At 52.7% G+C, this 27,443-nt stretch overlaps 3 protein-coding genes across 4 annotated transcripts in view; 1 reads left to right on the top strand and 2 right to left on the bottom strand.

Moving 5' to 3' along the window:
* Positions 1–9,873, top strand: part of glra1 (glycine receptor, alpha 1) — a 29,739-nt gene extending 19,866 nt beyond the window's left edge. The window contains exons 6-11 of the mRNA XM_068740083.1: positions 2,334–2,557; positions 4,841–4,923; positions 4,993–5,130; positions 8,412–8,626; positions 9,215–9,361; positions 9,586–9,873. Coding sequence (XP_068596184.1) covers positions 2,334–2,557; positions 4,841–4,923; positions 4,993–5,130; positions 8,412–8,626; positions 9,215–9,361; positions 9,586–9,873 — 1,095 coding nt within the window. The remainder of the gene's footprint in view (positions 1–2,333; positions 2,558–4,840; positions 4,924–4,992; positions 5,131–8,411; positions 8,627–9,214; positions 9,362–9,585) is intronic.
* Positions 9,874–13,714: 3,841 nt separating this feature from the next.
* Positions 13,715–18,512, bottom strand: g3bp1 (GTPase activating protein (SH3 domain) binding protein 1). Its single transcript, XM_068740236.1, has 11 exons — positions 18,400–18,512; positions 16,241–16,339; positions 16,072–16,153; positions 15,494–15,667; positions 15,332–15,422; positions 15,197–15,263; positions 14,939–15,125; positions 14,755–14,856; positions 14,426–14,681; positions 14,228–14,337; positions 13,715–14,152 (listed from the first exon to the last, which is right to left on the bottom strand). The coding sequence occupies exons 2-11, from the start codon at positions 16,333–16,335 to the stop codon at positions 13,904–13,906; spliced, it is 1,413 nt and encodes a 470-aa protein (XP_068596337.1). The 5' UTR covers positions 16,336–16,339; positions 18,400–18,512; the 3' UTR covers positions 13,715–13,903.
* A 2,478-nt stretch (positions 18,513–20,990) lies between these two features.
* sparc (secreted protein, acidic, cysteine-rich (osteonectin)) lies at positions 20,991–26,912 on the bottom strand. 2 transcript variants are annotated; one of them, XM_068740179.1, is made up of 9 exons: positions 26,706–26,912; positions 26,577–26,630; positions 25,459–25,546; positions 23,085–23,206; positions 22,738–22,879; positions 22,325–22,458; positions 22,049–22,197; positions 21,750–21,898; positions 20,991–21,666 (listed from the first exon to the last, which is right to left on the bottom strand). In XM_068740179.1, exons 1-9 carry the CDS (start codon positions 26,871–26,873, stop codon positions 21,638–21,640), a joined length of 1,035 nt encoding a protein of 344 aa, XP_068596280.1. In that variant the 5' UTR covers positions 26,874–26,912; the 3' UTR covers positions 20,991–21,637. The 2 variants fall into 2 exon arrangements, with proteins under 2 accessions (XP_068596280.1, XP_068596281.1); XM_068740180.1 differs by having other exon boundaries at positions 20,992–21,666; positions 22,738–22,858.
* Positions 26,913–27,443: the final 531 nt, after the last annotated feature.

Raw genomic sequence — 27,443 nt, 5'->3', positions numbered from 1 at the left:
GTCAAACATCCTGATGAGCATTTCTTGTGGTCTTGTTTCCGTTGAAAGTCCTTCGTACATAAATCATCGACATTTAACAATACAAATAAAAATAAAACCAATATTAAATTACTCAATTTATGCAAAATAACATTAGAAAAATAATAATAATTTTACAACACAGATGCAAACTAACAATAAATTTTAAATAGATTACATAAATTACAATAAATTACAAAGACACTTAGTATGTGCAACGTAGGTGGACAAAAAAAGGGGGGGGGGGGGGGGGGGTTGATCCGGAGAGAGTCGTGATGACTATCTCCGTTTCTGTCCCCCCAAAAGGTGTATTTTTAGGGCCGTTTTGAAGGAGGCCAAAGAGGTGCATGTTTTGAGGGCAGCAGTCAAACAGTTCCGCCCTTAGGGGGCAGTATTGTAAAAAGATGATTTACCCATGTTAGTCCTGTAGGAGGGGGTAATCAGGTTGTTGTTTGAGCTCCCTCTAGTGTTGTGGCTGTGGGTGTCACTAAATAGAATATAATAGAATAGAATAGAAAGCCTTTATTGTCTTTGCATAGTGGATATACAAAGAGATTAGGAGCACTGCTCCGTCCGGTGCGTAGTACAACCTAATAGTAATATAAGAAAATGCAGGTAAATGTGACATAAAATTCAAGTAGGATTTCTATTCTAAATCTGTGGAGGTGTGTGTTGAAATCCCAGCAGGTCCATTGTCCTACCTGCTTGTCTTACCTGTATGTCCTACCTGTCTGTCCTACCTGTTTGTCCTACCTGCTTGTCTTACCTGGTCATCCTACCTGTCTGTCCTACCTGCTTGTCCTACCTGCTTGTCCTACCTGTCTGTCCTACATGCTTGTCTTACCTGGTCATCCTACCTGCTTGTCCTGCCTGCTTGTCCTACCTGTCTGTCCTACCTGCTTGTCTTACCTGGTCATCCTACCTGCTTGTCCTGCCTGCTTGTCCTACCTGTCTGTCCTACCTGCTTGTCCTGCCTGGGAGTCACGGCAGGATTTATGACGGGGTGGGATTAGAATGCAAAGCTGCTCCGTCTGAGTCTTTGTCTTTGTTGTTGAAGGTGAGGAGGAGGAGGAGGAGGAGGAGGAAGGTTAGGTTTGTAGCAGCGGCGCTGGTGGAGTGTAAAGAGTAGATGAAAGAGCAGCTCCTTCAGGAGATGTTGAGATGGACCAGAAGCCAAAATCAACATTTATTTGTCATCCACGTCATCAATACAAATGGAGGCTGGAAGCGGACGGTCACATGACCAGTCTGATGTGTCCTCATACCTCTGCTGGTCCTGGTGGAGGTCTGTGAAGCCATGGTGAGAACAGGAGAACCCCAGGGCTCTTCTCTCCTTTCCTTTACAGACTTCACATTGATTCTGGACCATCATCTTTAGATTCTGATCAAATCCTCCAGTTCAGATTATAATACAGCTGCAGATTACTAATCCAGTTCAGATTATAATCCATCTGTAGATTACTAATCCAGTTCAGATGACTAATCCATCTGTAGATTACTAATCCAGTTCAGATTATAATCCATCTGTAGATTACTAATCCAGTTCAGATGACTAATCCATCTGTAGATTACTAATCCAGTTCAGATTACTAATCCATCTGTAGATTACTAATCCAGTTCAGATTACTAATCCATCTGTAGATTACTAATCCAGTTCAGATTATAATCCATCTGTAGATTACTAATCCAGTTCAGATTACTAATCCATCTGTAAATTACTAATCCAGTTCAGATTACTAATCCAGTTCAGATTATAATCCATCTGTAGATTACCAATCCATCTGTAGATTACTAATCCAGTTCAGATTACTAATCCATCTGTAAATTACTAATCCAGTTCAGATTACTAATCCAGTTCAGATTATAATCCATCTGTAGATTACCAATCCATCTGTAGATTACTAATCCAGTGCAGTTACTAATCCAGTTCAGATTACTAATCCAGTTCAAATTACTAATCCAGTTCAGATTACTAATCCATCTGTAGATTACTAATCCAGTTCAGATTACTAATCCAGTTCAGATTACTAATCCATTTCATATTACTAATCCATCTGTAGATTACTAATCCAGTTCAGATTACTAATCCATCTTCAGATTACTGATCCGGTTCAGGACCTGAAGCCGATGGATAATGTAGTTACTTTTGGTTCTTGCTGGATCCAGACTCGGCTTTGTGTCCCCCTGGAACAACTAAAGTCAAACATCTTAATTTTGTCCAGGTGAATTCAGACAAATGAAACGCTGCCCCCTGCTGGCTCCCCTCTGAAGTTTTCACCGTGTGTTTGCTCAAAGCTTTGACTCTGTCTTCTCAGGACTACCGAGTGAACATCTTCCTGCGCCAGCAGTGGAACGACCCTCGCCTGGCCTACAGCGAGTACCCCGATGACTCCCTGGACCTGGACCCCTCCATGTTGGACTCCATCTGGAAACCGGACCTGTTCTTTGCCAACGAGAAGGGGGCCAACTTCCACGAGGTCACCACCGACAACAAGCTGCTGCGCATCTCCAAAAACGGCAACGTGCTCTACAGCATCCGGTGAGTGGCCAGGAAGACGGACCGATCCAGATCCAGAACCTCAGATCGGGTTCGACTCCGATCGGACCGCAGGTCGGTCTGGCCCGTGATCCTCTGAACATCCTGGACCTGATGATCAGAATCCGGTCCGTTTGTTGGCTTCACAGACGGTGATCCGGATCACCACCAGAACCTGATGGGCTGCTGCTGGACCCTGCCGCTACAGAACCTTCATTAGAACCGAAGCTTGCTTTTATTTGCTCCAGAGCTGTCCTCCATGTTTGTGTCTCCCAGATGTCCCAGAGGAGACGGCCAGCGTCCCCTCCCCGTCCTTTATCGGATTGACTCGGTTTTCACCTGCAGCGTTTTAACTTGCAGCATCAGAACCAGCCTCTGCCGATCGGACTGACCTCAGCGCCACCAGAAAGTGGGTCTGCTCCCGTTTTCATGTTTATCGTTCGACGGGGGAGGAGCTTGAGGGGGAGGAGTCATGACCTGCGTCTCCTCCACGATGAACAAGGAAGAATCAGATTCATGTTTAGTCCAATATCATGTAGCTTCCGGCTCTGCACTGACATCTGGTGGCGCCAGAACTTGTAAAGTTCTGTCCAGGAAGGATCTATGATGTGTTTTTTATCCGAAATATCTCAGCTGGTAACCATGGAAATGACAAAAATACAAAGGATAAGAGAAACCGCTTCCCGTCGTTTCAGAGGAAGAACCGGGGATGAAGATGGGTCGAGAACCCTCGTAGAACCGCAGGGAACCGATCCCATCAGCTGAAGTTTACCCGCCATGGCCTGAAGGCCGGTGATGTCACAGCGTGACTTTACCTGGACATCAGCTGGCACATCAATGAAATATAAAACGGTTTCCTTGGTGACAAAGCTGCAAACCATTAGCACCCTTCTTACTTATCACAAAGCATGCTGGGAAATGAGTCATCGCCATCTTTAAAATGGGTAAATATTATATCTTTAAATTAAGTAAATACTTTAAATATTTTCATCAAGTAAATGAACATGCAGCTTCAGTAAATGTTAAGCTGCTGTGTTTTCATTGGTTCTACAAACAGGTGAGGTTAAACTAGCTCCTCCCACCTAAATGAATGAACCCAAACGAGCGTTCACGACTCGGCATCAGAACCACGACTCAGCATCAGAACCACGACTCAGCATCGGAACCACGACTCAGCATCGGAACCACGACTCAGCATCGGAACCACGACTCAGCATCGGAACCACGACTCAGCATCGGAACCACGACTCGGCATCGGAACCACGACTCGGCATCGGAACCACGACTCGGCATCGGAACCACGACTCGGCATCGGAACCACGACTCGGCATCAGAACCACGACTCAGCATCGGAACCACGACTCGGCATCGGAACCACGACTCGGCATCGGAACCACGACTCGGCATCGGAACCACGACTCGGCATCGGAACCACGACTCGGCATCGGAACCACGACTCGGCATCGGAACCACGACTCGGCATCGGAACCACGACTCGGCATCGGAACCACGACTCGGCATCGGAACCACGACTCAGCATCGGAACCACGACAGCATCAGAACCACGACTCAACATCGGAACCACGACTCGGCATCGGAACCACGACTCGGCATCGGAACCACGACTCGGCATCGGAACCACGACTCGGCCTCGGAACCACGACTCGGCATCGGAACCACGACTCAGCATCGGAACCACGACTCAGCATCAGAACCACGACTCAGCATCAGAACCACGACAGCATCAGAACCACGACTCAGCATCGGAACCACGACTCAGCATCGGAACCACGACTCGGCATCGGAACCACGACTCGGCATCGGAACCACGACTCAGCATCGGAACCACGACTCAGCATCGGAACCACGACTCAGCATCGGAACCACGACTCAGCATCAGAACCACGACTCAGCATCGGAACCACGACTCGGCATCAGAACCGCGACTCGGCATCAGAACCACGACTCAGCATCAGAACCACGGCAGCATCAGAACCACGGCGAGGCTTCAGCGTTCATGAATCAGCATCAAGAGCTGCAGGTCACATGACTGAAGCGTGATCACTGGACTCTAGATCGCGTGACACACACATGAAGGAGGGAGAGGCTCTGGTCTGGTCCAGAACACACCTGTACTGGGTCCTTTAACAAGGTCCAGACAGAAGAGCCTTCGTTATTTAATGACAATGTAGTTAAAAGGTATTCATCTTTATCAAACAGGTAATGTGGTGTGTGTGTGTGTGTGTGTGTGTGTGCGCGCGTGTGTGCGCGTGTGTGTGTGTCCAGGATCACCCTGATTCTGGCCTGTCCCATGGACCTGAAGAACTTCCCGATGGATGTTCAGACCTGCATCATGCAGCTGGAGAGCTGTGAGTACGTCATTGAGTGTACTGCCCCTTTAAGCAGGTGAGCCCACCTGACATGCTAACCTCCTGCAGTTGGCTACACCATGAACGACCTGATCTTTGAGTGGGACGAGAAGGGGGCGGTGCAGGTGGCTGACGGCCTGACGCTGCCTCAGTTCCTCCTCAAAGAGGAGAAGGACCTGCGCTACTGCACCAAGCACTACAACACAGGTGAGTGGGCGGAGCCAAGCCTCTTCTAGATGTTGGCTTAAACGTGTGTAGGCCGATGGGGACTGAAGCTAACGTCAAAGTGTAGTAGAACTCCCAGCAGCCACTGGGGGCAGTGGGTAGCGCTGTCGCCTCACAGCACCAAGGTTCTGGGTTCCAGTCCCTTTTCTCCGGTGAATTGATCGCTCCAAATTGTCCGTGGGTGTGAGTGGCCGAGGGGCTGGCGATGCGTCCGGAGTGTCAGCTGGGACAGACTCCAGAAGCACCTGTGGGTGGGTGGGGGGGGGGGGGGGGGGGTGGATGGATGGATGGATGAATGGATGGATAGATGGGTGAATGGATAGATGGATGGATGGATGAAGGGATAGATGAATGGGTGGATGGTTGGAAGGATGGATGAATGGATGGATGAATGGTTGGATGAGTGGATGGATGGTTGGATGAATGGGTAGATGGTTGGATGAATGGGTAGATGGTTGGATGAATGGGTGGATGGATGGATGGATGGTTGGATGGATGGATGGATGAATGGATAGATGAATGGGTGGATGGATGAATGGATGGAAGGATGGATGAATGTATGGATGAATGGTTGGTTGGATGGATGGAAGGATGGATAGATGGTTGGATGGATGGTTGGATGAGTGGATGGATGGATGGATGGATGAAGGGATAGATGAATAGGTGGTTGGATGGATGGATAGATGAATGGGTGGGTGGATGGATGGATGAATGGATAGATGAATGGGTGGATGGATGAATGGATGGAAGGATGGGTGAATGGATGGATGAATGGTTGGTTGGATGGAAGGATGGATCACATCTTTCCTCTGCCATCGTCTCTCCTCCTCTGATCAATTCTCCCTCTCACTCGGCTGCATCACATTCGTTCCTCTCCTCTCCCCTCCTTCCATCCTTTCGGGCTAACTCTAATTGATTCGTCTTTCATTGATCTCCTTTGATTACATGGACCGTCGGCCATCTTGCTGCCTGCCTCTCAATCTATTTGCAGAGGTTTGTTTCTGCCTGAATAGAATTATCTTCAGAGCACATTTTCTGTTGGTACATGAAATATCTGACAGAATACTTGCAGTACTTCCTCCAGTATATTTTTAGAAATGCTTGAGTACAAGCAGTGATGTGATCTAGTATTTCTGGGAGATTCGGTGCAGAAAAGCAAAAAGAAAAGTGTTTTGAAGCCTTTAATTAGAGATAGAAGTGCATTTTATAGATTACACAGTGCAGATTACACAGTGCAGATTACAAAATGCAGATTACACAGTGCAGATTACACAGTGCAGATTACACAGTGCAGATTACCAAAAGCAGATTACACAGTGCAGATTACACAGTGCAGATTACACAATTCAGATTACACAGTGCAGATTACAAAATGCAGATTACAAAATGCAGATTACACAGTGCAGATTACACAATTCAGATTACACAGTGCAGATTACAAAATGCAGATTACACAGTGCAGATTACAAAATGCAGATTACACAGTGCAGATTACAAAATGCAGATTACACAGTGCAGATTACACAGTGCATATTCCACAGTGCAGATTACACAGTGCAGATTACACAGTGCAGATTACAAAATGCAGATTACACAGTGCAGATTACACAGTGCAGATTACACAGTGCAGATTACACAGTGCATATTCCACAGTGCAGATTACAAAATGCAGATTACAAAAAGCAGATTACACAGTGCAGATTACACAGTGCAGATTACACAATTCAGATTACACAGTGCAGATTACACAGCATAGATTCCACAGAACAGATTCCACAGTGCAGATTCCACAATTCAGATTACAGTGCAGATTACAGTGCAGATTACACAGCGCAGATTACACAGCGCAGATTACACAGTGCAGATCACACAGTGCAGATTACACAGTGCAGATTATACAGTGTAGATTACACAGCGCAGATTACACAGTGCAGATTACATAGTGCAGATTACAGTGCAGATTACACAGTGCAGATTACACAGTGCAGATTACACAGTGTAGATTACACAGCGCAGATTACACAGCGCAGATTACACAGTGCAGATTACATAGTGCAGATTATATAGTGCAGATTACACAGTGGAGATTACACAGTGCAGATTACACAGTGCAGATTACACAGTGCAGATTACACAGTGCAGATTACACAGTGCAGATTACACAGTGCAGATTACACAGTGCAGATTACAGTGCAGATTACATAGTGCAGATTACACAGTGCAGATTACACAGTGCAGATTACACAGTGTAGATTACACAGTGCAGATTACACAGTGCAGATTACACAGTGTAGATTACACAGCGCAGATTACACAGCGCAGATTACACAGTGCAGATTACATAGTGCAGATTACAGTGCAGATTACATAGTGCAGATTACACAGTGCAGATTACACAGTGCAGATTACACAGTGTAGATTACACAGTGCATATTACACAGTGCATATTACACAGTGCATATTACACAGTGCAGATTACACAGTGTAGATTACACAGCGCAGATTATACAGTGCAGATTACACAGTGCAGATTACATAGTGCAGATTACAGTGCAGATTACACAGTGCAGATTACACAGTGGAGATTACACAGTGCAGATTACAGTGCAGATTACATAGTGCAGATTACACAGCGCAGATTACAGTGCAGATTACACAGCGCAGATTACAGTGCAGATTACACAGCGCAGATTACACAGCGCAGATTACATAGTGCAGATTACACAGTGCAGATTACACAGCGCAGATTACACAGTGCAGATTACAGTGTTTCCGCGCTACACCTGGGGGGTTTCTGGCTCCTCCATCGAAGCTCAGCCAGATTAGACGAGACAAAGAGGCAGCACCGGAGACGGGGACAGCTGTAAGCAGGTGAAGTACAGGTTTAGCAGGGAGCTAAAATGCTAACTCAGCATATTCACAGACTCCAGCAGCAGTTCTGCTATTGACCCTGCAGGATTAGGGGGGGGGGGGGGCAAAGCCCCTCCTGCTCTGAATGACCTGCCGCTTCGGTCGCCCTCGAGTGGGAGCCGGCCATCAGCGCCAGAGCTCGGTGAACGTTGCCGGCAGGAAGTCACACCTGTTCCAGGTGCATGTTGGACTCCTGCAGCATCAGTGGTTCTGTTCAGAGTCTTTATGGTTCCGGACACCTCAAGTGGCCAGTGGTTCAGTCTTTGCTCTTATTGACGTGTCCTCCTCCTCCTCCTCCTCTTCCTCATAGTTGCATGTAAATAAGAAAAACTTCAATCTCCACCCTCCTCCAGGAAAATTCACCTGTATCGAGGCTCGCTTCCACCTGGAGCGCCAGATGGGCTACTACCTGATCCAGATGTACATCCCGTCGCTGCTGATCGTCATCCTGTCCTGGGTGTCCTTCTGGATCAACATGGATGCTGCCCCCGCCCGCGTGGGCCTGGGCATCACCACCGTCCTGACCATGACCACGCAGAGTTCTGGCTCCAGAGCCTCGCTGCCAAAGGTGAGCACTAATCCATCCGTCATGCCCCGCCCATTATTCCCTGCATCCACCTGAGGAGAGAGAAACAGGAAATGGAGGGATGGAAGTCAGGAATAAGAGAGAGAAACAAAGATGAGGATAACTATGTCCCGGGAAGCTGGGCTCCAAACACACACCTGAACACACCTGAACACACCTGAACTCACCTGAACTCACCTGAACTCACCTGAACACACCTGAACTCACCCGAACACACCTGAACTCACCTGAACACACCTTAACTCACTCGAACTCACCCGAACTCACCCGAACTCACCTGAACACACCCGAACACACCCGAACTCACCTGAGCACACCTTAACTCACCCGAACTCACCTGAGCACACCTTAACTCACCCGAACTCACCCGAACTCACCCGAACTCACCTGAACACACCCGAACACACCTGAACTCACCTGAACACACCTTAACTCACCTTAACTCACCCGAACTTACCTGAACTCACCCGAACACACCTTAACTCACCCGAACACACCCGGACACGCCCAAACTCACCCGGACACACCCGAACACACCTGAAGTCAAAGTGAACTCCTCCTCCTCTCCAGGTGTCCTACGTGAAAGCCATCGACATCTGGATGGCCGTGTGTCTGCTCTTCGTCTTCTCCGCCCTGCTGGAATACGCCGCCGTCAACTTCATCGCTCGGCAACACAAAGAGCTGCTGCGCTTCAGACGGAGGCGGAGACACATGAAGGTGAGAACGCCCAGGTGTGAAATCAAGCCTCCCCATCCTGCCGCGTGTTTGTGATACCAGGAGGGAGGACAAGCAGTGAGGGGGGGGGGACGCAGCGCTGGGACGGGACGGTAGCACCGGGCTGGTCTCCGGGGGGGGGACGCAGCCGTTACTGTGGTATTACTCAGGTACCCAGGAGGCGTGTCTCCCTGTCATCGTCCCGTAACGTCTTCGTCTGGTTGCAGGAGGACGAGACGGGCGAGGGCCGCTTCGGTTTCCCCGGCTACGGCGTGGGCCCCGCCTGCCTGCAGGCCAAAGACGGCATGGCCATCAAGGGCAACAACAACAACAACGCGCCGGCCTCGGCCCCGCCCGAGAAGAGCATCGACGAGATGAAGAAGCTGTTCATCAGCCGGGCCAAGCGCATCGACACGGTGTCCCGCGTGGCCTTCCCGCTCGTCTTCCTCATTTTTAACATTTTCTACTGGATCACTTACAAGATCATCCGTAGCGAGGACATCCACAAGCAGTAGTCCGGCGGGCGCTCCGCCCCTTCCTCATCCTCTTCCTTTTTTGCTGGAGGGTGAGTCACGCCCTCGTTCCCCTCCTTCGTCCCCGCCCATCTTGCCACGCCTCCTGAATAATGTGGACCAATAGCAATGCAGTAAAATGCATGAAATATGAATGTTGCAATATATAAATGAAAAGACGACAAAGGACACGGAGAAGCGTTTGATATGAAGCGTTGATGATGACGAGGAGGAGGAGCTTACAGCCGTGTAATATATTCATGAATGGAAAGAACAATTTACAAAACCAGGAATCTGGAAATGAAGGATTTTCACCAAAACATTGGATCAGTGCTTCCAAGAGAGGATTTCTCTCTATAAAGTTATGCTTCCTGATGCTCGTCCCGCCGCCGTCACCGTAAAGAGGCTCGCCGTCACCGTAAAGAGGCTCGCCGTCACCGTAAAGAGGCTCGTCCCGCCGCTGTCACCGTAAAGAGGCTCGTCCCGCCGCCGTCACCGTAAAGAGGCTCGTCCCGCCGTCACCGTAAAGAGGCTCGCTTCCGCCGCCGTCACCGTAAAGAGGCTCGCTTCCGCCGCCGTCACCGTAAAGAGACTCGTCCCGCCGTCACCGTAAAGAGGCTCGTCCCGCCGCCGTCACCGTAAAGAGACTCGTCCCGCCGTCACCGTAAAGAGGCTCGTCCCGCCGCCGTCACCGTAAAGAGGCTCGCCGTCACCGTAAAGAGGCTCGCCGTCACCGTAAAGAGGCTCGTCCCGCCGTCACCGTAAAGAGGCTCGCCGTCACCGTAAAGAGGCTCGCTTCCGCCGCCGTCACCGTAAAGAGGCTCGCCGTCACCGTAAAGAGGCTCGCCGTCACCGTAAAGAGGCTCGCCGTCACCGTAAAGAGGCTCGTCCCGCCGTCACCGTAAAGAGGCTCGCCGTCACCGTAAAGAGGCTCGCCGTCACCGTAAAGAGGCTCGCTTCCGCCGCCGTCACCGTAAAGAGGCTCGTCCCGCCGCCGTCACCGTAAAGAGGCTCGTCCCGCCGCCGTCACCGTAAAGAGGCTCGTCCCGCCGCCGTCACCGTAAAGAGGCTCGTCCCGCCGTCACCGTGAAGAGGCTCGCCGTCACCGTAAAGAGGCTCGTCCCGCCGCCGTCACCGTAAAGAGGCTCGTCCCGCCGCCGTCACCGTAAAGAGGCTCGTCCCGCCGCCGTCACCGTAAAGGGGCTCGTCCCGCCGCCGTCACCGTAAAGAGGCTCGTCCCGCCGTCACCGTGAAGAGGCTCGCCGTCACCGTAAAGAGGCTCGTCCCGCCGCCGTCACCGTAAAGAGGCTCGTCCCGCCGTCACCGTGAAGAGGCTCGCCGTCACCGTAAAGAGGCTCGTCCCGCCGCCGTCACCGTAAAGAGGCTCGCTTCCGCCGCCGTCACCGTAAAGAGGCTTGCTTCCGCCGCCGTCACCGTAAAGAGGCTCGTCCCGCCGCCGTCACCGTAAAGAGGCTCGCTTCCGCTGCCGCCCAAAGCTTTGGGGGACCGGGCCCAGAATGTTAGTTTTGACCTTTTGACGGAACTGTTAAACGTCTTCCTCTGCACGGTCAGGACGGCGTCCGCAGCGCTGCGGCGTGCATGCGCTGCGTCGTAGAACTCGAGCGGCGCATTTCGTTCATTTCCACATGCAGTCAAACTCCAGGATGCGTTTTGAAATGATTTTGTTGCAACTGATGATGTCACTGATCTTCTTGGCGTTTAGGAAGCAAAGCTCACTTTTGGATACGTGACGTGCGCCGCAATAATGCTACATTCATTGATCAGGGGCTGCAGGTTAGCCGCCAAAAGCTAACTAAAAGCAAATCTAGGTGATCGATTGATCAGCATGTTTGTATCATGGAATGATCGCAACTAAAGCTCCAACACAAAAGACCCAAAGTACCATTTGGGCTAATGCTAACGGCCACGCCTTGCCACTAATCACATGCTGCTCGGCTGGTCCAAACGGCATCGTTCCTTCATGTGAGCATCACAAATCAATTTCCAAAGAAAAGTCTTTTCCTTTTCCTTTTCCAAACTAAACTAGCCTGCTGTCAACGCTTCACCAAAAAGCTAGCATACATGCTCTTTAGCTTGTTGTGAACGACTTCCAGGCAGCGTCTCTTCGTCGGGCCCTTCCTTCATCATCTTCATTACCTGTCAGCACCAAAGCCAAACGGACCACAGCTAGCGCCATGCTAACAGTTTGTTTTAAGCCTTCGTCATATTCAGACGTACCGGCTGGATCAAAAGCTAACATGCTACTTAGCGACAGCGTTGTAGCACAAATAAAATCCTTTAATTGTTTGAATTCAAGATTCATGAACCTACAATCCCCAAAAAATGATTTTGTTTTACCTTACATAAATATAAAATACATAACGTAGTATTTGGCTGTTTAGGTCCATGAACCTAAAGCAATGACGTTCCAAAGAGGCAGGTTTCCATGGAAACAGAGTATCAGTAAAGCGCATCCAGAATAAATATAAATATCAGTTTTCTGGGCCTGCATTGATGATCGATCACCTGGATTCACATTTCGTTCTGTGTGTCATTGATCGGGCGTACATTCGGGCTTTATGTTGCATTACGGTGTGATGTGACGCTTAGAGGCTGAACGATGAAGGATTTTTGGGAGTTTATAAATCCTTAATTTCTGAACTGGATTTTAAAGTAGCATGGTTTTATTTGTTGATGATTGATGATTGCTTTTTGTTCATTTTATTGTACGTATAGTATAATCGGACGCCCCGAGGGGTGAATGACAAATACTCCTGAACCGCTGTGAATTAAAGGAAACATTATTGTTCAAATTAGATTATTTTCTTTGCACAAGACGGAATGGCCTTAATCTTGTTTTATTCGCTTCTATTGTGTGTTGGCACAAAGTGCAGCCGCTTGACGCTCCTGAGCAGAGAGCGAATCAAGACGGGATGAACAAATGCAATTTATGTTCATTAATCTGAGAAACAAGATTTTGCATGAACAAAAAAAATGTGAAGCAATTTTAGAAAAAAAAGAATGTACCGTTTCTGCTGTATCTGTATAGATCTGAATATTTATTGAAATGTCATACTACTAATTCAATTAACGATTAAAGGTTTTCTGAACAAAATCTCTTTTTGAACATTGTCAGGATTATTGGACTTGGATCTTCCGCTTTCTGTTACTCGACTCAAGGATCTGTGTAATCAATAAAGAAAATATATTTAAAAAATGCTAATTATTCCTGACTGGGGTCTGTTGTCAACAAGCGGTGCGACGTAAAGTTCTTCACCCTCCAGACAGCAGAGGGCGCTGTGGCCAGCAGGAGCCTGGGCTGTCCCACAATGGATCCCAGTGAACCCCGTCCCGACCGGGTCCCAGTGAACCCCGTCCCCCCGACCGGGTCCCAGTGAACCCCGTCCCCCCGACCGGGTCCCAGTGAACCCCGTCCCCCCGACCGGATCCCAGTGAACCCCGTCCCCCCGACCGGATCCCAGTGAACCCCGCCCCGACCGGGTCCCAGTGAACCCCGTCCCCCCGACCGGATCCCAGTGAACCCCGCCCCGACCGGATCCCAGTGAACCCCGTCCCCCCGACCGGATCCCAGTGAACCCCGTCCCCCCGACCGGACCCCAGTGAACCCCGTCCCCCCGACCGGACCCCAGTGAACCCCGTCCCCCTGACCGGATCCCAGTGAACCCCGTCCCCCCGACCGGATCCCAGTGAACCCCGCCCCGACCGGGTCCCAGTGAACCCCGTCCCCCCGACCGGGTCCCAGCGAACCCCGTCCCCCCGACCGGGTCCCGGTGAACCCCGCCCCGACCGGAGGATGGATGATTGCCAGAAGCAAAACAGAACGAAGGTTTAAAACAGGTGTTTTAATTTGGGGCTCTTTCAGGTGCGCCCCTGAATCCACACACTCCCACCTGACGGCATCAAAGGAAAGGCGGGTCCATCAGCTGAAGGCGACTGCCCAAGCAGTAGAGAACACGTTCCTTTAAGAAACGGAGGGAACCTGGGGGGGGGGGGGGGGGGGGCACTCGGCCATTCACTGGCGCTGGGCCGAGTGGCGCCCCTCGCTGGGCCCGGTCCCACGTCCAGAACCAAAGCTGGGTTTCTGAGCCATGCCTCCGCGAGCTGGGGGGCCTCGTGGTCCACCGCTGCCCCCTATTCTGTCCCTGGGCCCACCAGGTCCTGCTGGTCCTCGGGGCCTCGTGTCCCGCCTGTCGCCCTCCCTGGCCGACCGGGTCTTCTTCTCCTCCACGTTGAGACGGACGTCACCTCGGAGCTTGATTGGCTGCACAGACGAACAGACAAACGTGTGAAGCCGTTCAAACAAACACCGTAACCATGGCAACGGGGGGGGCCGTACCCTGTTGCTGAGGATCTTCTGCACCGGCTCAGAGTCATCAAAAACCACAAAGCCGAAGTTTGGTAGTTTCCCTCCACTGTTGATCCTCAGCTCCAGGACGGCGCCGTACTCTGGATGGGGGGGGGCGGGGGGGCGGGGGGTACGGGTTACTCACAGGAAGCAGACGGCCCCCACGCCGGCATCCTCACGCGGACTTACGCTCAAAGAACTCCTTCAGCTGAGTCTTGTCCACATCATGGGGCACGTTCCCCACAAAGAGCTGCTGGGAGTCCGGGTACCGGAGCAGCCTGCGGAACTCGGGTTCTGCCGGCTCCCCCTCCCGGCCTGAAACAGCAGCCGCGTGAGACGGACCCGGTCTGGGTCCTCTGTGGGCGGCTGCCGGCCCCCCAGGCCTCTGGTCCCTCTGTGGTCTCTGGGGGGCCGTCTGGGACTCTGGCTTCACGTCTGCTCGCGGCTGAAAGACAGTCGACAACTCAAAGGTGGCGTTGTGTCCCGGCAGCCCCCGCCCCCCCGGCAGAGGAACGCACCGGCGCTGTCGGACTCGCTTTGACAACGTGTGGAGAGAATCCTGATGGGCCGGCGCCACTGGGGGGGAGGTTCTTACTGGTGACGGAGGCCCAGGAGAACGGCTGTGAGAGACAGGAGACATCAGAACCCCCCCCCAAACCGCCTCCCCTCTGGGAACAGGACCGGTTCTCTAGTCCAGCCTACCCGGGTTTCTTCTGGGGCAGCAGGGGCAGGTTCAGAGATCGGGCTTTGCTCCGTCGAGTCATCCGGGGGGGGCGTCTCTACCACCGTGTCCGGCTTCAGCTCGACGCCCGCCGCCTCGGCCTCCATCTCGGGCTCTGGACTCGCCAGCGCCGCTTCCTCCTCTTCCCCAGGAGCCGCCGGCGCCGAGCTGGAACGGGCCAAGAACCATCACGACTCGCGTTCAGAGAGAACCAGCAACGGTTCCAGTCTAGAACTCACCAAGGAACCGGCGCCGCGTCGGGGGAGGGGACTCGCTCCTCAACCTCCTCCACGTCATCCTCAGACTCTGGAAACACAGAGACCCCCCACCGTCAGACCGCTTCCCGTGAGACGGGGGCCACTTCCTCGTCTCACCTCCGGGGGGCTCAGAGTCCGAGTCTCCGAACACCTCGTCCTGGTAGCGGAACACGTCGTTGCGGACGTAGAACTTGTTTGCAACAGTTCCCTGGAGGAGACGGGGAGACGTCAGGACGACGTCTTCAGGCGAGACGGCCGTCCCGGCGGCGAAGACCTCACCTCGGGGGCCAGCACGAAGGTCTGCATGAACCTCCTCATGGGCCGCCTGGCGTTGGACAGCTCGCCCATCACCTGGACCAGCACGCCCTCGCTCAGCGTGGCGCTGGCGTCCACGTGCCTGATGACCGTGTGACAGTCCCGGAAGCTCAGGGCCAGGACCCTCTTGTGGATCTCCTGCGGGAGAGGAGACCATTACAGAACCAGGACCCTCTTGTGGATCTCCTGTGGGAGAGGAGACCATTACAGAACCAGGACCCTCTTGTGGATCTCCTGCGGGAGAGGAGACCATTACAGAACCAGGACCCTCTTGTGGATCTCCTGCGGGAGAGGAGACCATTACAGAACCAGGACCCTCTTGTGGATCTCCTGCAGGAGAGGAGACCATTACAGAACCAGGACCCTCTTGTGGATCTCCTGCAGGAGAGGAGACCATTACAGAACCAGGACCCTCTTGTGGATCTCCTGCAGGAGAGGAGACCATTACAGAACCAGGACCCTCTTGTGGATCTCCTGCAGGAGAGGAGACCATGATCCGCGCTGCTGCGGTTCTGGTGCCGGTTCTGAGGAGGCGGACTCACCGACTGGCCGTAGACGGCCTCTGCTGGTTTGCCGTTGCTGTCCACGCCACCGTGGACGTAAGACGAGGTCTTCCCATAAAACCTGAGCAGAAGCAGGGGGGGGGGGGGGGGGGGTCACGCCGGCCCGGGCGATGCTGAAGAAGTGAAAGCGAGCAGGTGAGGGCCGTACCTGTGCAGGTAGTCGGGGGCCTGGTTCAGGAGGGTGTAGTACTGTCGCACAAACTCTCGCCCGACCAGCTGGGCGCTCGGCTTCTCCATCACCATGTCTCTGGAAGGGGGGGGGGGGGGGGGGGGTTAGACAGACTGCACCAGGGCCAGTCAACTGTGATGTCATTTCCTGTTCAGCTCCATTTACCAGCTGCTGACTGACTCTCATTGATCATTGGGGCTGCCCCCCCCCCCCCCCCCCGGTTATGTTACCGCCGACGGCTTCACCTGGTTAACGCATGACTAGTATAACCAGGTCACTCGCTGGAGGACGGGTCTGTCCCTCCTGGGTGGGACGACGGAGCGCAACGTCCCCAGATTCAACACATCCTAAAGATTCCATCGATGCGGGGGGGACTTCAGGACAGGCCGGGTTCAGGGCCGGTCTCCGTGTCCAGGACTCGCCGGGTTCAGGGCCGGTCTCCGTGTCCAGGACTCGCCGGGTTCAGGGCCGGTCTCCGTGTCCAGGACTCGTCGGGTTCAGGGCCGGTCTCCGTGTCCAGGACTCGCCCGTGTCCAGGACTCGCCGGGTTCAGGGCCGGTCTCCGTGTCCAGGACTCGCCGGGTTCAGGGCCGGTCTCCGTGTCCAGGACTCGTCGGGTTCAGGGCCGGTCTCCGTGTCCAGGACTCGCCCGTGTCCAGGACTCGCCGGGTTCAGGGCCGGTCTCCGTGTCCAGGACTCGCCGGGTTCAGGGCCGGTCTCCGTGTCCAGGACTCGCCGGGTTCAGGGCCGGTCTCCGTGTCCAGGACTCGTCGGGTTCAGGGCCGGTCTCCGTGTCCAGGACTCGTCGGGTTCAGGGCCGGTCTCCGTGTCCAGGACTCGCCGGGTTCAGGGCCGGTCTCCGTGTCCAGGACTCGCCGGGTTCAGGGCCGGTCTCCGTGTCCAGGACTCGCCGGGTTCAGGGCCGGTCTCCGTGTCCAGGACTCGCCGGGTTCAGGGCCGGTCTCCGTGTCCAGGACTCGCCGGGTTCAGGGCCGGTCTCCGTGTCCAGGACTCGCCGGGTTCAGGGCCGGTCTCCGTGTCCAGGACTCGCCGGGTTCAGGGCCGGTCTCCGTGTCCAGGACTCGCCGGGTTCAGGGCCGGTCTCCGTGTCCAGGACTCGTCGGGTTCAGGGCCGGTCTCCGTGTCCAGGACTCGCCGGGTTCAGGGCCGGTCTCCGTGTCCAGGACTCGCCGGGTTCAGGGCCGGTCTCCGTGTCCAGGACTCGCCGGGTTCAGGGCCGGTCTCCGTGTCCAGGACTCGCCGGGTTCAGGGCCGGTCTCCGTGTCCAGGACTCGCCGGGTTCAGGGCCGGTCTCCGTGTCCAGGGTTCACCCTCACCCCCCACGCGTTTCAGGCAGCGTTCCGTCTTCCTGGTTTCCCGCTGACGACCCTAAATATTCCAGGACCACGTTGGCGTAGCGGAAGGGGGTCACACAGAAGAACTGTGGAGACAAGCCCTCATTGACGAGCCGCCTGTCGCACCTGTCCCATCTCACCTGAGCTCCGGCTCCACGCCCCCCGCGGCGGCCATTGTCGGACAGCAGCACGAGACAGAGGCCTCGCGGTGCCCGGCCTGATGGCGCTGCACGTCGGTGGGTCTCCAGGCCTCACCTGGGCTTCAGGTGACCCACCAGCCCCGGTTCGCCACAGACCAAGCAGCCCTCAGCACGTGCCCCGGCAGAGCCCCGGTCGTCCGTTCCCGTTGCAGTGGAGCTAAGCTAGCCGGTAAACGCGGCGACGAGAATCACGAAACGAAGGCATGAAAACCGAAGAGGAAGAGCCGCGAGCGGGCCGTTAACCGAGCAGAAGCTACCGGGAGAAACACACCGGCGGCGGCGGCTAACTCCTGGAATGAAGCTGGGGGCTGTAACTAGCGTGTCTGCCCCCCCCCCCCCCAACTAGCGGCAAATACAAACTCGACTGCTGTCGAACGTTTACACGTTAAACGCCGCAGGTACCGGTAACGGCGAGCTATCGGACGGCTAAATGCTAAATGCTAAATGCTAACAGCGTGGCTGCTGCTAGCCGCCAGGATGTAGACGCGGCCCCGCGATGTGACCCAGTTTATTTACAGACTCCGGTCGAAGAACTCGATTTTTACCGATCACAGCTGCCGGTTTACCGAAGACAACGACTCACCGGGAGGGCAGGTATCAAACCGGGGCTTTCCGAGGGACTCGAGCAGCTTCACAACGTGCTGAAGGGATCGTTGCCGGTTCCAGATACCAACCGAACGTACGTCCCGCCCCCTCAGAGCCGTTTAGCCAATGACATTCTACTACGGTACTTTCTTCTTGTCCCCTGAGGGGTCGCCACAGCAACGCGACCTTCTCCACTTCACCCTGTCCTTTGCATCGTCCTCCCTCTCTACGTCCATGTCTCTTCTTAGCTGAGACTCTCCTATCACAGAGCACACCTGAGACTCTCCTATCACAGAGCACACCTGAGACTCTCCTATCACAGAGCACACCTGAGACTCTCCTCCCCCCGTTCCAGCCTGCCTGCACACGATTCTTCACCTCCTTTCCACATTCTCTCCATCACTCTGCTCTGTTGACCCGAGGTACCTGAAGTCCTCTCCCTTCTTTACGTCTAGTCCTCGTAACCTCACTGTCCCCCCTGGGACCTTCTCAGGTACACACATGTACTCTGTTTTACTGCTGCTCACCTTCAAGCTTCAAGATTCTTTATTATCGTTATGCAAACATGATCAGAATCAGAATCAGAATCAGAATCAGAATCAGATAGAATCGTGTGAAGGCCACGGCTTCAGGCACTCATAGGAGCATAAACGGAAACCACAATCTCTGAAAGCAACGATAAATACACACAGAGAGAATGAGAATCAGCAACAGTAGCACAGCGGGACAGGCTCAGAGCGTCCCCAGCGGGACAGGCTCAGAGCGTCCCCAGCGGGACAGGCACAGAGCGTCCCCAGCGGGACAGGCACAGAGCGTCCCCAGCGGGACAGGCACAGAGCGTCCATTCCGAGTCCCAGATCGCTACAAGGGAACGACTGCTTTCACAGCCCGGGGGAAGAAGCTGTTCCTGAGCCTCGCTGTGCTGCTTCTGATTGTCCTGAACCGCCTCCCTGATGGGGGCGGGACAAACAGTCTGTGGCCCGGGTGGGTGGGGTCTGTGGGCGGGACAAACAGTCTGTGGCCCGGGTGGGTGGGGTCTGTGGGCGGGACAAACAGTCCGTGGCCCGGGTGGGTGGGGTCTGTGGGCGGGACAAACAGTTTGTGGCCCGGGTGGGTGGGGTCTGTGGGCGGGACAAACAGTCTGTGGCCCGGGTGGGTGGGGTCTGTGGGCGGGACAAACAGTCTGTGGCCCGGGTGGGTGGGGTCTGTGGGCGGGACAAACAGTCTGTGGCCCGGGTGGGCGGGGTCTGTGGGCGGGACAAACAGTCTGTGGCCCGGGTGGGCGGGGTCTGTGGGCGGGACAAACAGTCTGTGGCCCGGGTGGGTGGGGTCTGTGGGCGGGACAAACAGTCTGTGGCCCGGGTGGGTGGGGTCTGTGGGCGGGACAAACAGTCTGTGGCCCGGGTGGGTGGGGCCTGTGGCGATGCGTCTGGCCCTCCTCTGGACTCTGGAGGTGTAAACAGAGTCCAGATCAGGCAGACGGTGACCCACAATCCCCTGAGCTGTCCTCACCACCCGGGATAGGTCCTTCCTGTCCTGCGCCGTGCAGCTGCCGTCCCACACGGTCGCACTGAGACACAGGATGCTCTCTATCGTGGCCCGGTAGAAGTCTTCAAGCAGCACAGAGGAGAGTCCAGCCCGCTTCAGCTTCCTGAGGAAGAAGAGCCGTTGCTGGGCCTTCTTCACCAGGTGTCTGGTGTTGAGTGTCCAGGAGAGGTCAGAGGAGATGTGGATGCCCAGGAATTTAATGTTCTCCACACGCTCCACTGCTTCCCCTCGTATGCACAGGGGGGCGTGTTCAGTCCTCCTGGACCTCCTGTAGTCCACTATGACCTCTTTGGTCTTGCTGGTGTTCAGAACAAGGCTGTTGCTCGAGCACCACAGCATCAGGTTCGACACACTAAGGGGCGTGTGTCGAAGATCAATCAAAGATGTGATTGCTTCACTTACCGGTTTAGTTCCGCTTCCCAGTGAGGGGTGCACTGGAGCCTGTTCCCCGCTTGGGGGCGACAAACGTTTTAAGTTAGTATTGCTTTATGTGTTTTTTAATATTATACTTTTATATTTCTATCACTGCACTATGCGCATACTTGAGTAGAGCAAGACATCTCAAACCCGGATCCAAGTCATTTTGTGTCACATGTGGAGCCAGGAACCTGGAGAAGCAGAACCAAGATGGGTGGTACCAGGACAGAGTTCTAAACATCAAAAGTAACACCTGGAGGAGGACCGACTGTGGTGGGAGGATCCGGAGCTCTGTGGAGACTCGCCTGTTGTTTCCTGTGGAGTCCGGATGAACAGGTGAGGATGGTGAACGGGTGTCCCAGGGGACGGGGAGAGCTCTGTGCGAGCAGTCGCTTTTACAGTTTGTGTTTCTGTGGTTCATTCAAGCCTGTTTTACTTCTAGTATTCATGTTATATTCAGTGTCTAGAAAAGCGCTATATAAAACAATGCATTGTTATTATTGTTGTTATGTGGGAAAAACACAAACAGTCTGTTTGTCTGAAGCAACCAATGTTTATGAAAATGTCCTTTGTCTGTTTACACTAGTTTATTATTTACTCCACGTTCCTACAGAATGTTTTAAAGTAAGAAGAAAATGTCTCCGAGGTCAGAGCTATCATCTGGAGAAGGTTTCTGTCCTATCGAACAGTAAAAACGTTCCAGAGACGAGTTTCAACGTAGTGCTGTCGGATCCGGTTCAGAGAGGCGCTGAATGCTGCCTTTGTCGGCCCGGCGTCACACTGGATGATTGTTCATGTATGAAACAGATACGAAGGCGTGACCAGATTCCACATCTACTCAGAGACTTTTATTCATCTTGGTAGGAACATAACTATCAGGGAAACTCTCAGCCTGCGAGATTCTCCCTCCTCAAAGTCTAAACCGCTTATCCAGCACATGATAAACATGATCAGCTGTTAAAGCAGTCGTCAAAAGAAACGTAGAAAGAGGAGTCCACCACCCAAAGACGGCAAAAACTAGAAAGGGAGCGTTTATTAAAACCTTTATTCTGACTACAGTTTCACCTCTAATTAAAGCCCTGATCAGACATGGATCTTTGACGGTTACGCAGACTGCACGTCTCTTTAGTCATCTTTTTAGTGGTATAGCTAGCAAAGGTCAGTATAGAATAAGAACAATTAGCATTTAGCACCGTTACAGTTTTAAGTTGGGGATCAGCTCCTCGTGCCGTTAGATGCGACCCGGAGTCGACACACCGCTGCAGGCGAGCTCAGATGATGAGGTCGTTGTCGACGTCCTCTGTGAACAGACGGCAACACTCTTCATCACCTGAGTCTGGCGAGCATGCCGTCCACGTGACACCCTTCTGGGGTCATACTCACGCTCCTTGATGCCGAAGCAGGCGGCCCACTCCTCCAGGGCGATGTACTTGTCACCGTCAGCGTCGCACTCCTCGAAGAACCGGGTGGTGCAGTGCTCCATGGGAATGAGGGGGGCACGCAGGGGGGAGAGCTCTGTGTGGGTCAGGTAGCTGTAGGAACCAGACAGGATGGGTCAGGTAGCTGTTGCTTCACAACAACACGGAACAGTAACTATGGGCTCTTTGACTGTGTTACATCATCAACACAGGGAGCCAATCAGCGGTCCTCCAGAGCATCGGGTCCAAAGAGGTCGTACATACCCGTCTGCAGGGTGCTGGTCCAGCTGGCCAAACTGCCAGTGGACAGGGAAGATGTACATGTTGTAGTTCTTCTGGAAGTCGTGAGCCAGCAGGTCCAGGGAGTAATCGCCAGCCTGCAGCCGCTTCTCGTTCTCAAAGATCTTCTTCACCTGAAACACCGGACAATCCTCACTGGTGTGTGACATCGCATGTAGGTTAGCAGCGGGCTACCAGCAGCAAGCCTGAAGGAAGCTAGGTAGATAGAGCAGCAGGCCACAGAACGTTTCCAACACGCACCCTGAGCTTCTGCTTCTCGGTCAGCAGGTTGTGGTCTTCATCGCGTTGGAACAGAGTCACCAGAACGTTCTTCAGCCAGTCCCTCATACGAAGAGGAAACTCGTTCAGCTCCGAGTCCAAGCAGGCCTCGATGACTGCAGGTAAATCAAAGACTTCAGACGCGTCTGAGACTGGCGGGATGATGACGTGAAGGCAATATCCCACAAACACACCAACATCTACTCTTCCTGATTCCTCATTTTCCTCTCCTGACAGTTCACGAACTCCACCAGGCCCACCAATCCAGCTACGTCGAGGTTCACTCGTAAAGTACCGGTAAGTCATGGAACGACTTAAGCTTGGTCAACAGCCCTCGGATCTTGCTCCACTAGCCGTTTGAAGACAAGCGTTAGCATTGTTGTGCAGCAGCTCACATTTGCAGGGTCCGACGTAGTCCAGGTGCAGCTTGTGGCCCTTCTTGGTTCCCTCTAGGGTGCATTTGGTGGCAAAGAAGTGGCAGGAGGTGTCGTAGGTCTTGTTGTCGGTGCCACAGACCTGTGAAGGACAGAGTTCACACTACGCCAGCATTTAATTGACTAGCCTAGTTAACATAGTGTTACACAATAGGGAAGGAAACACAAGAATTGATTGTAAGGTATGGACACAAATCTGAGACACGTTTAAATGATAAATAAAATGGGTTTGATCTGATTTATCTTACTAATCCATGAATGGACTGATGAGTTCGCAACCAGAGAAGAAATAGGACATTCCAACTCACATGCTCGAACGCCCCCTCGGCGGCGGGGCAGCTGGTGGGGTCCTGGCACACACACATGGGCGTGTTGCCCTCGTCGACCTCACACACCTTCCCTTTCTTGCAGTGGTGTTCGAGGCAGGGATCTGAAACGGAAGTGTGATTCAGGTGAGACGTCATGGAAACGCCTGCCGTTAACGGAAGCGTTGGAACACTGCTGTCGTATGTTAACATCCCAGAATAATGTGGAACTTTTACAGTACAGATCACCACGCTAACAGATTTTAATCCTTCGATGGACGCGATCATCCATCATGTTTGTGTCAACTCTCACCTTGAGTCTTGTGGTCTGGATCTACCGGTGGATCTATGTTGTACCTTCATCTAGAGTCTTGTGGTCTGGATCTACCTGAGGATCTACGTTGTACCTTCATCTAGAGTCTTGTGGTCTGGATCTACCGGTGGAGCTATGTTGTACCTTCATCTAGAGTCTTGTGGTCTGGATCTATGTTGTACCTTCATCTAGAGTCTTGTGGTCTGGATCTACCGGTGGATCTATGTTGTACCTTCATCTAGAGTCTTGTGGTCTGGATCTACCTGAGGATCTACGTTGTACCTTCATCTAGAGTCTTGTGGTCTGGATCTACCGGTGGAGCTATGTTGTACCTTCATCTAGAGTCTTGTGGTCTGGATCTATGTTGTACCTTCATTTAGAGTCTTGTGGTCTGGATCTACCTGTGGATCTATGTTGTACCTTCATCTAGAGTCTTGTGGTCTGGATCTACCTGTGGATCTATGTTGTACCTTCATCTAGAGTCTTGTGGTCTGGATCTACCGGTGGATCTATGTTGTACCTTCATCTAGAGTCTTGTGGTCTGGATCTACCGGTGGATCTATGTTGTACCTTCATCTAGAGTCTTGTGGTCTGGATCTACCTGAGGATCTACGTTGTACCTTCATCTAGAGTCTTGTGGTCTGGATCTACCGGTGGATCTATGTTGTACCTTCATCTAGAGTCTTGTGGTCTGGATCTACCGGTGGATCTATGTTGTACCTTCATCTAGAGTCTTGTGGTCTGGATCTACCGGTGGATCTATGTTGTACCTTCATCTAGAGTCTTGTGGTCTGGATCTACCTGAGGATCTACGTTGTACCTTCATCTAGAGTCTTGTGGTCTGGATCTACCGGTGGATCTATGTTGTACCTTCATCTAGAGTCTTGTGGTCTGGATCTACCGGTGGATCTATGTTGTACCTTCATCTAGAGTCTTGTGGTCTGGATCTACCTGAGGATCTACGTTGTACCTTCATCTAGAGTCTTGTGGTCTGGATCTACCGGTGGATCTATGTTGTACCTTCATCTAGAGTCTTGTGGTCTGGATCTACCGGTGGATCTATGTTGTACCTTCATCTAGAGTCTTGTGGTCTGGATCTACCGGTGGATCTATGTTGTACCTTCATCTAGAGTCTTGTGGTCTGGATCTACCTGAGGATCTACGTTGTACCTTCATCTAGAGTCTTGTGGTCTGGATCTACCGGTGGATCTATGTTGTACCTTCATCTAGAGTCTTGTGGTCTGGATCTACCGGTGGATCTATGTTGTACCTTCATCTAGAGTCTTGTGGTCTGGATCTACCTGAGGATCTACGTTGTACCTTCATCTAGAGTCTTGTGGTCTGGATCTACCGGTGGATCTATGTTGTACCTTCATCTAGAGTCTTGTGGTCTGGATCTACCGGTGGATCTATGTTGTACCTTCATCTAGAGTCTTGTGGTCTGGATCTACCGGTGGATCTATGTTGTACCTTCATCTAGAGTCTTGTGGTCTGGATCTACCTGAGGATCTACGTTGTACCTTCATCTAGAGTCTTGTGGTCTGGATCTACCGGTGGATCTATGTTGTACCTTCATCTAGAGTCTTGTGGTCTGGATCTACCGGTGGATCTATGTTGTACCTTCATCTAGAGTCTTGTGGTCTGGATCTACCTGAGGATCTACGTTGTACCTTCATCTAGAGTCTTGTGGTCTGGATCTACCGGTGGATCTATGTTGTACCTTCATCTAGAGTCTTGTGGTCTGGATCTACCGGTGGATCTATGTTGTACCTTCATCTAGAGTCTTGTGGTCTGGATCTACCGGTGGATCTATGTTGTACCTTCATCTAGAGTCTTGTGGTCTGGATCTACCTGAGGATCTACGTTGTACCTTCATCTAGAGTCTTGTGGTCTGGATCTACCGGTGGATCTATGTTGTACCTTCATCTAGAGTCTTGTGGTCTGGATCTACCGGTGGATCTATGTTGTACCCTCATCTACACCTACATCACACTCAGGATCAGTCCTCGCCCCTCCATGGCCCACAGCTGGTCGCCTATGAACTGAACATGTTTGTGAACTTACTCTCATCAGCAGAGTCCTCAGGGATCTCGAGGGCCTCGTCAAACTCTCCGACCTCAATCTGCACCGGGTTGGTCCCGACCTCTGTCTCCTGGAGAGAAGACAGGTCAGGGGTCAGACAGGAAGTGGCTCTGAGTCACATGTCGAGGATTTTATCATCTGCGCTTAAAACCAGGCAACAGCTGCCGCTACCCAGCAACAGGTCTTTTTCTGGGCAGCGCCCCCTCAAACCAAACCGCCTAAATACCCCTGGGCCACCGCGAAAGGCTCCTCCCTGAAGACCAGACAGGGTCTGGGAAGTCCGTTCTAGTCTACAATAACAAGCAGGTGGTCCACATGTGGTGGAGGCATGAAAACATAATGGCTTCCTGAGCAGACAGCTAAATTTAACAGCTGTGGGATCTCTGGTCCGACTGCTGCAGCAGGAAGCAGATGTTCTGTTCCTGGTAGGAACCGGTTCCAGAGAAAGAGAGAGAGAGAGAGAGAGAGAGAGGACATTTTTGTCTCCTTTTAATGGAAAATTCCTGGAAGAATTCAACTTTGTGTTGAAAGGAAGGCCTGGTCCAAAGCCTCGTGGTTCTGGGTGTGACCAGAGGGCGTAGGCTGGGAAGCCGGTGCCAACAGAACTGAGAGAGGCTTGTTTATTTGGGTTCTCTCTTCAAGGTGCGCTCAGGTGCACCTCGAACAATTTGGACCGGAAAGCCGGAGCAGAACCTCAGCCAGCACCGTAACGGACCGTCGAGGGGAGGCAGCTGGTTCTCAGGCTCAAGAACTATTTTGGGGATTCGCACCAGATTTCATCTGCATCATGGGAACAAACATCTGGCTGCTCATCACTGATTGGATGTTCAGAGACCATCACTGATTGGATGGCCTCTGAACATCTGTTTGGATCAGGAAAACCAAATCAGGCTCGAATGAGAGAAACGAATGGCTGGAGGGGGGTTAGGGTTTATTAGGGTTGGGGGTTTAGAGGAGGGGGGTTAGGGTTTATTAGGGTTTTACCAGAGTAAAACGGTTAGAACAGGCTTCCAGACTTTGGGTTTCTTTGAGTCAGAACCATTTGGTCCCATCAACCATCCTTTATCTGAGACGAGAACAGGAAGAACATCTGGACTGACCTCAGCCACCGGCTCCTCAGTCACCACCTCCTCCACGACGGCCTCCTCCTCTGTCTGGACACAAACAAACGTTTAACCGGGACAACTTCTCTTCATGGACACTCACAAAAACTCACTGGTCTAACTCACAGGAGCAGCGAGGGCGCCGCCAGCCAGGCACAGGGCGAAGAGCAGCCACACCCTCATCTTCAAAGTCTGTAGAGACAACAGAGAGACAGTCCAGCCAATCACATCACCCCAAAACAAAGAAGACGACACCTGAAGAAGTAGAGTATTCTGCATTTTGAATGTTCTCATTTATTTCTTCTTCGTTGGTCTCAGTGTGTAACAGTTCATTAACTGCTAACCCTGACCCTAACCCCGACCCTAACCCTGACCCTGACCCTGATAGATCAGCAGGATAAGAGGATTTATTGGAATTCTTCAGCTGCCGGTTTAAATCATAAACCGGTAAAAGGAGACGAGTCCACGTCCTCTGGGAAAACAGGCCAAGGAAATGAAAGACATTTTAGAGACACTTCGGTCTGCCTGTTGCTGGGCAGACATGTTTGGACAAACCCTCCGGCTCCTTCTGTCGTCGTTCCCTGAAGGAGCTGCGGAGAACGTCATCCAGGGGTTCTGTCTCTGGAGACGGAACCAGAAATAAAGCGCTCCCGTGAGACTGTCGGTCTGTGGCCATAACGGTTCTATCGTTACAGTTCTATCATCACGGTTCTTTCAGGGGGTTCTGATGGACCAGCTCAGTAGAACTCTAACGATTGGCATGATTTTCAGTCCACTTGTCAGGAAGAGTCCTTCGGTACATTCAGTCCGGAGGCCGGCCCGACTGCTACGATGGGGACCCGGTTTCAGAAGGTCCAGAGATGT

The sequence above is a fragment of the Brachionichthys hirsutus genome, chromosome 6 (genome assembly GCF_040956055.1).
Source record: "Brachionichthys hirsutus isolate HB-005 chromosome 6, CSIRO-AGI_Bhir_v1, whole genome shotgun sequence".
NCBI classification, from domain to species: domain Eukaryota; kingdom Metazoa; phylum Chordata; class Actinopteri; order Lophiiformes; family Brachionichthyidae; genus Brachionichthys; species Brachionichthys hirsutus.
The sequence above is the reverse complement of the archived record's forward strand: the minus strand, read 5'-3'. Positions and strand labels throughout refer to the sequence as shown.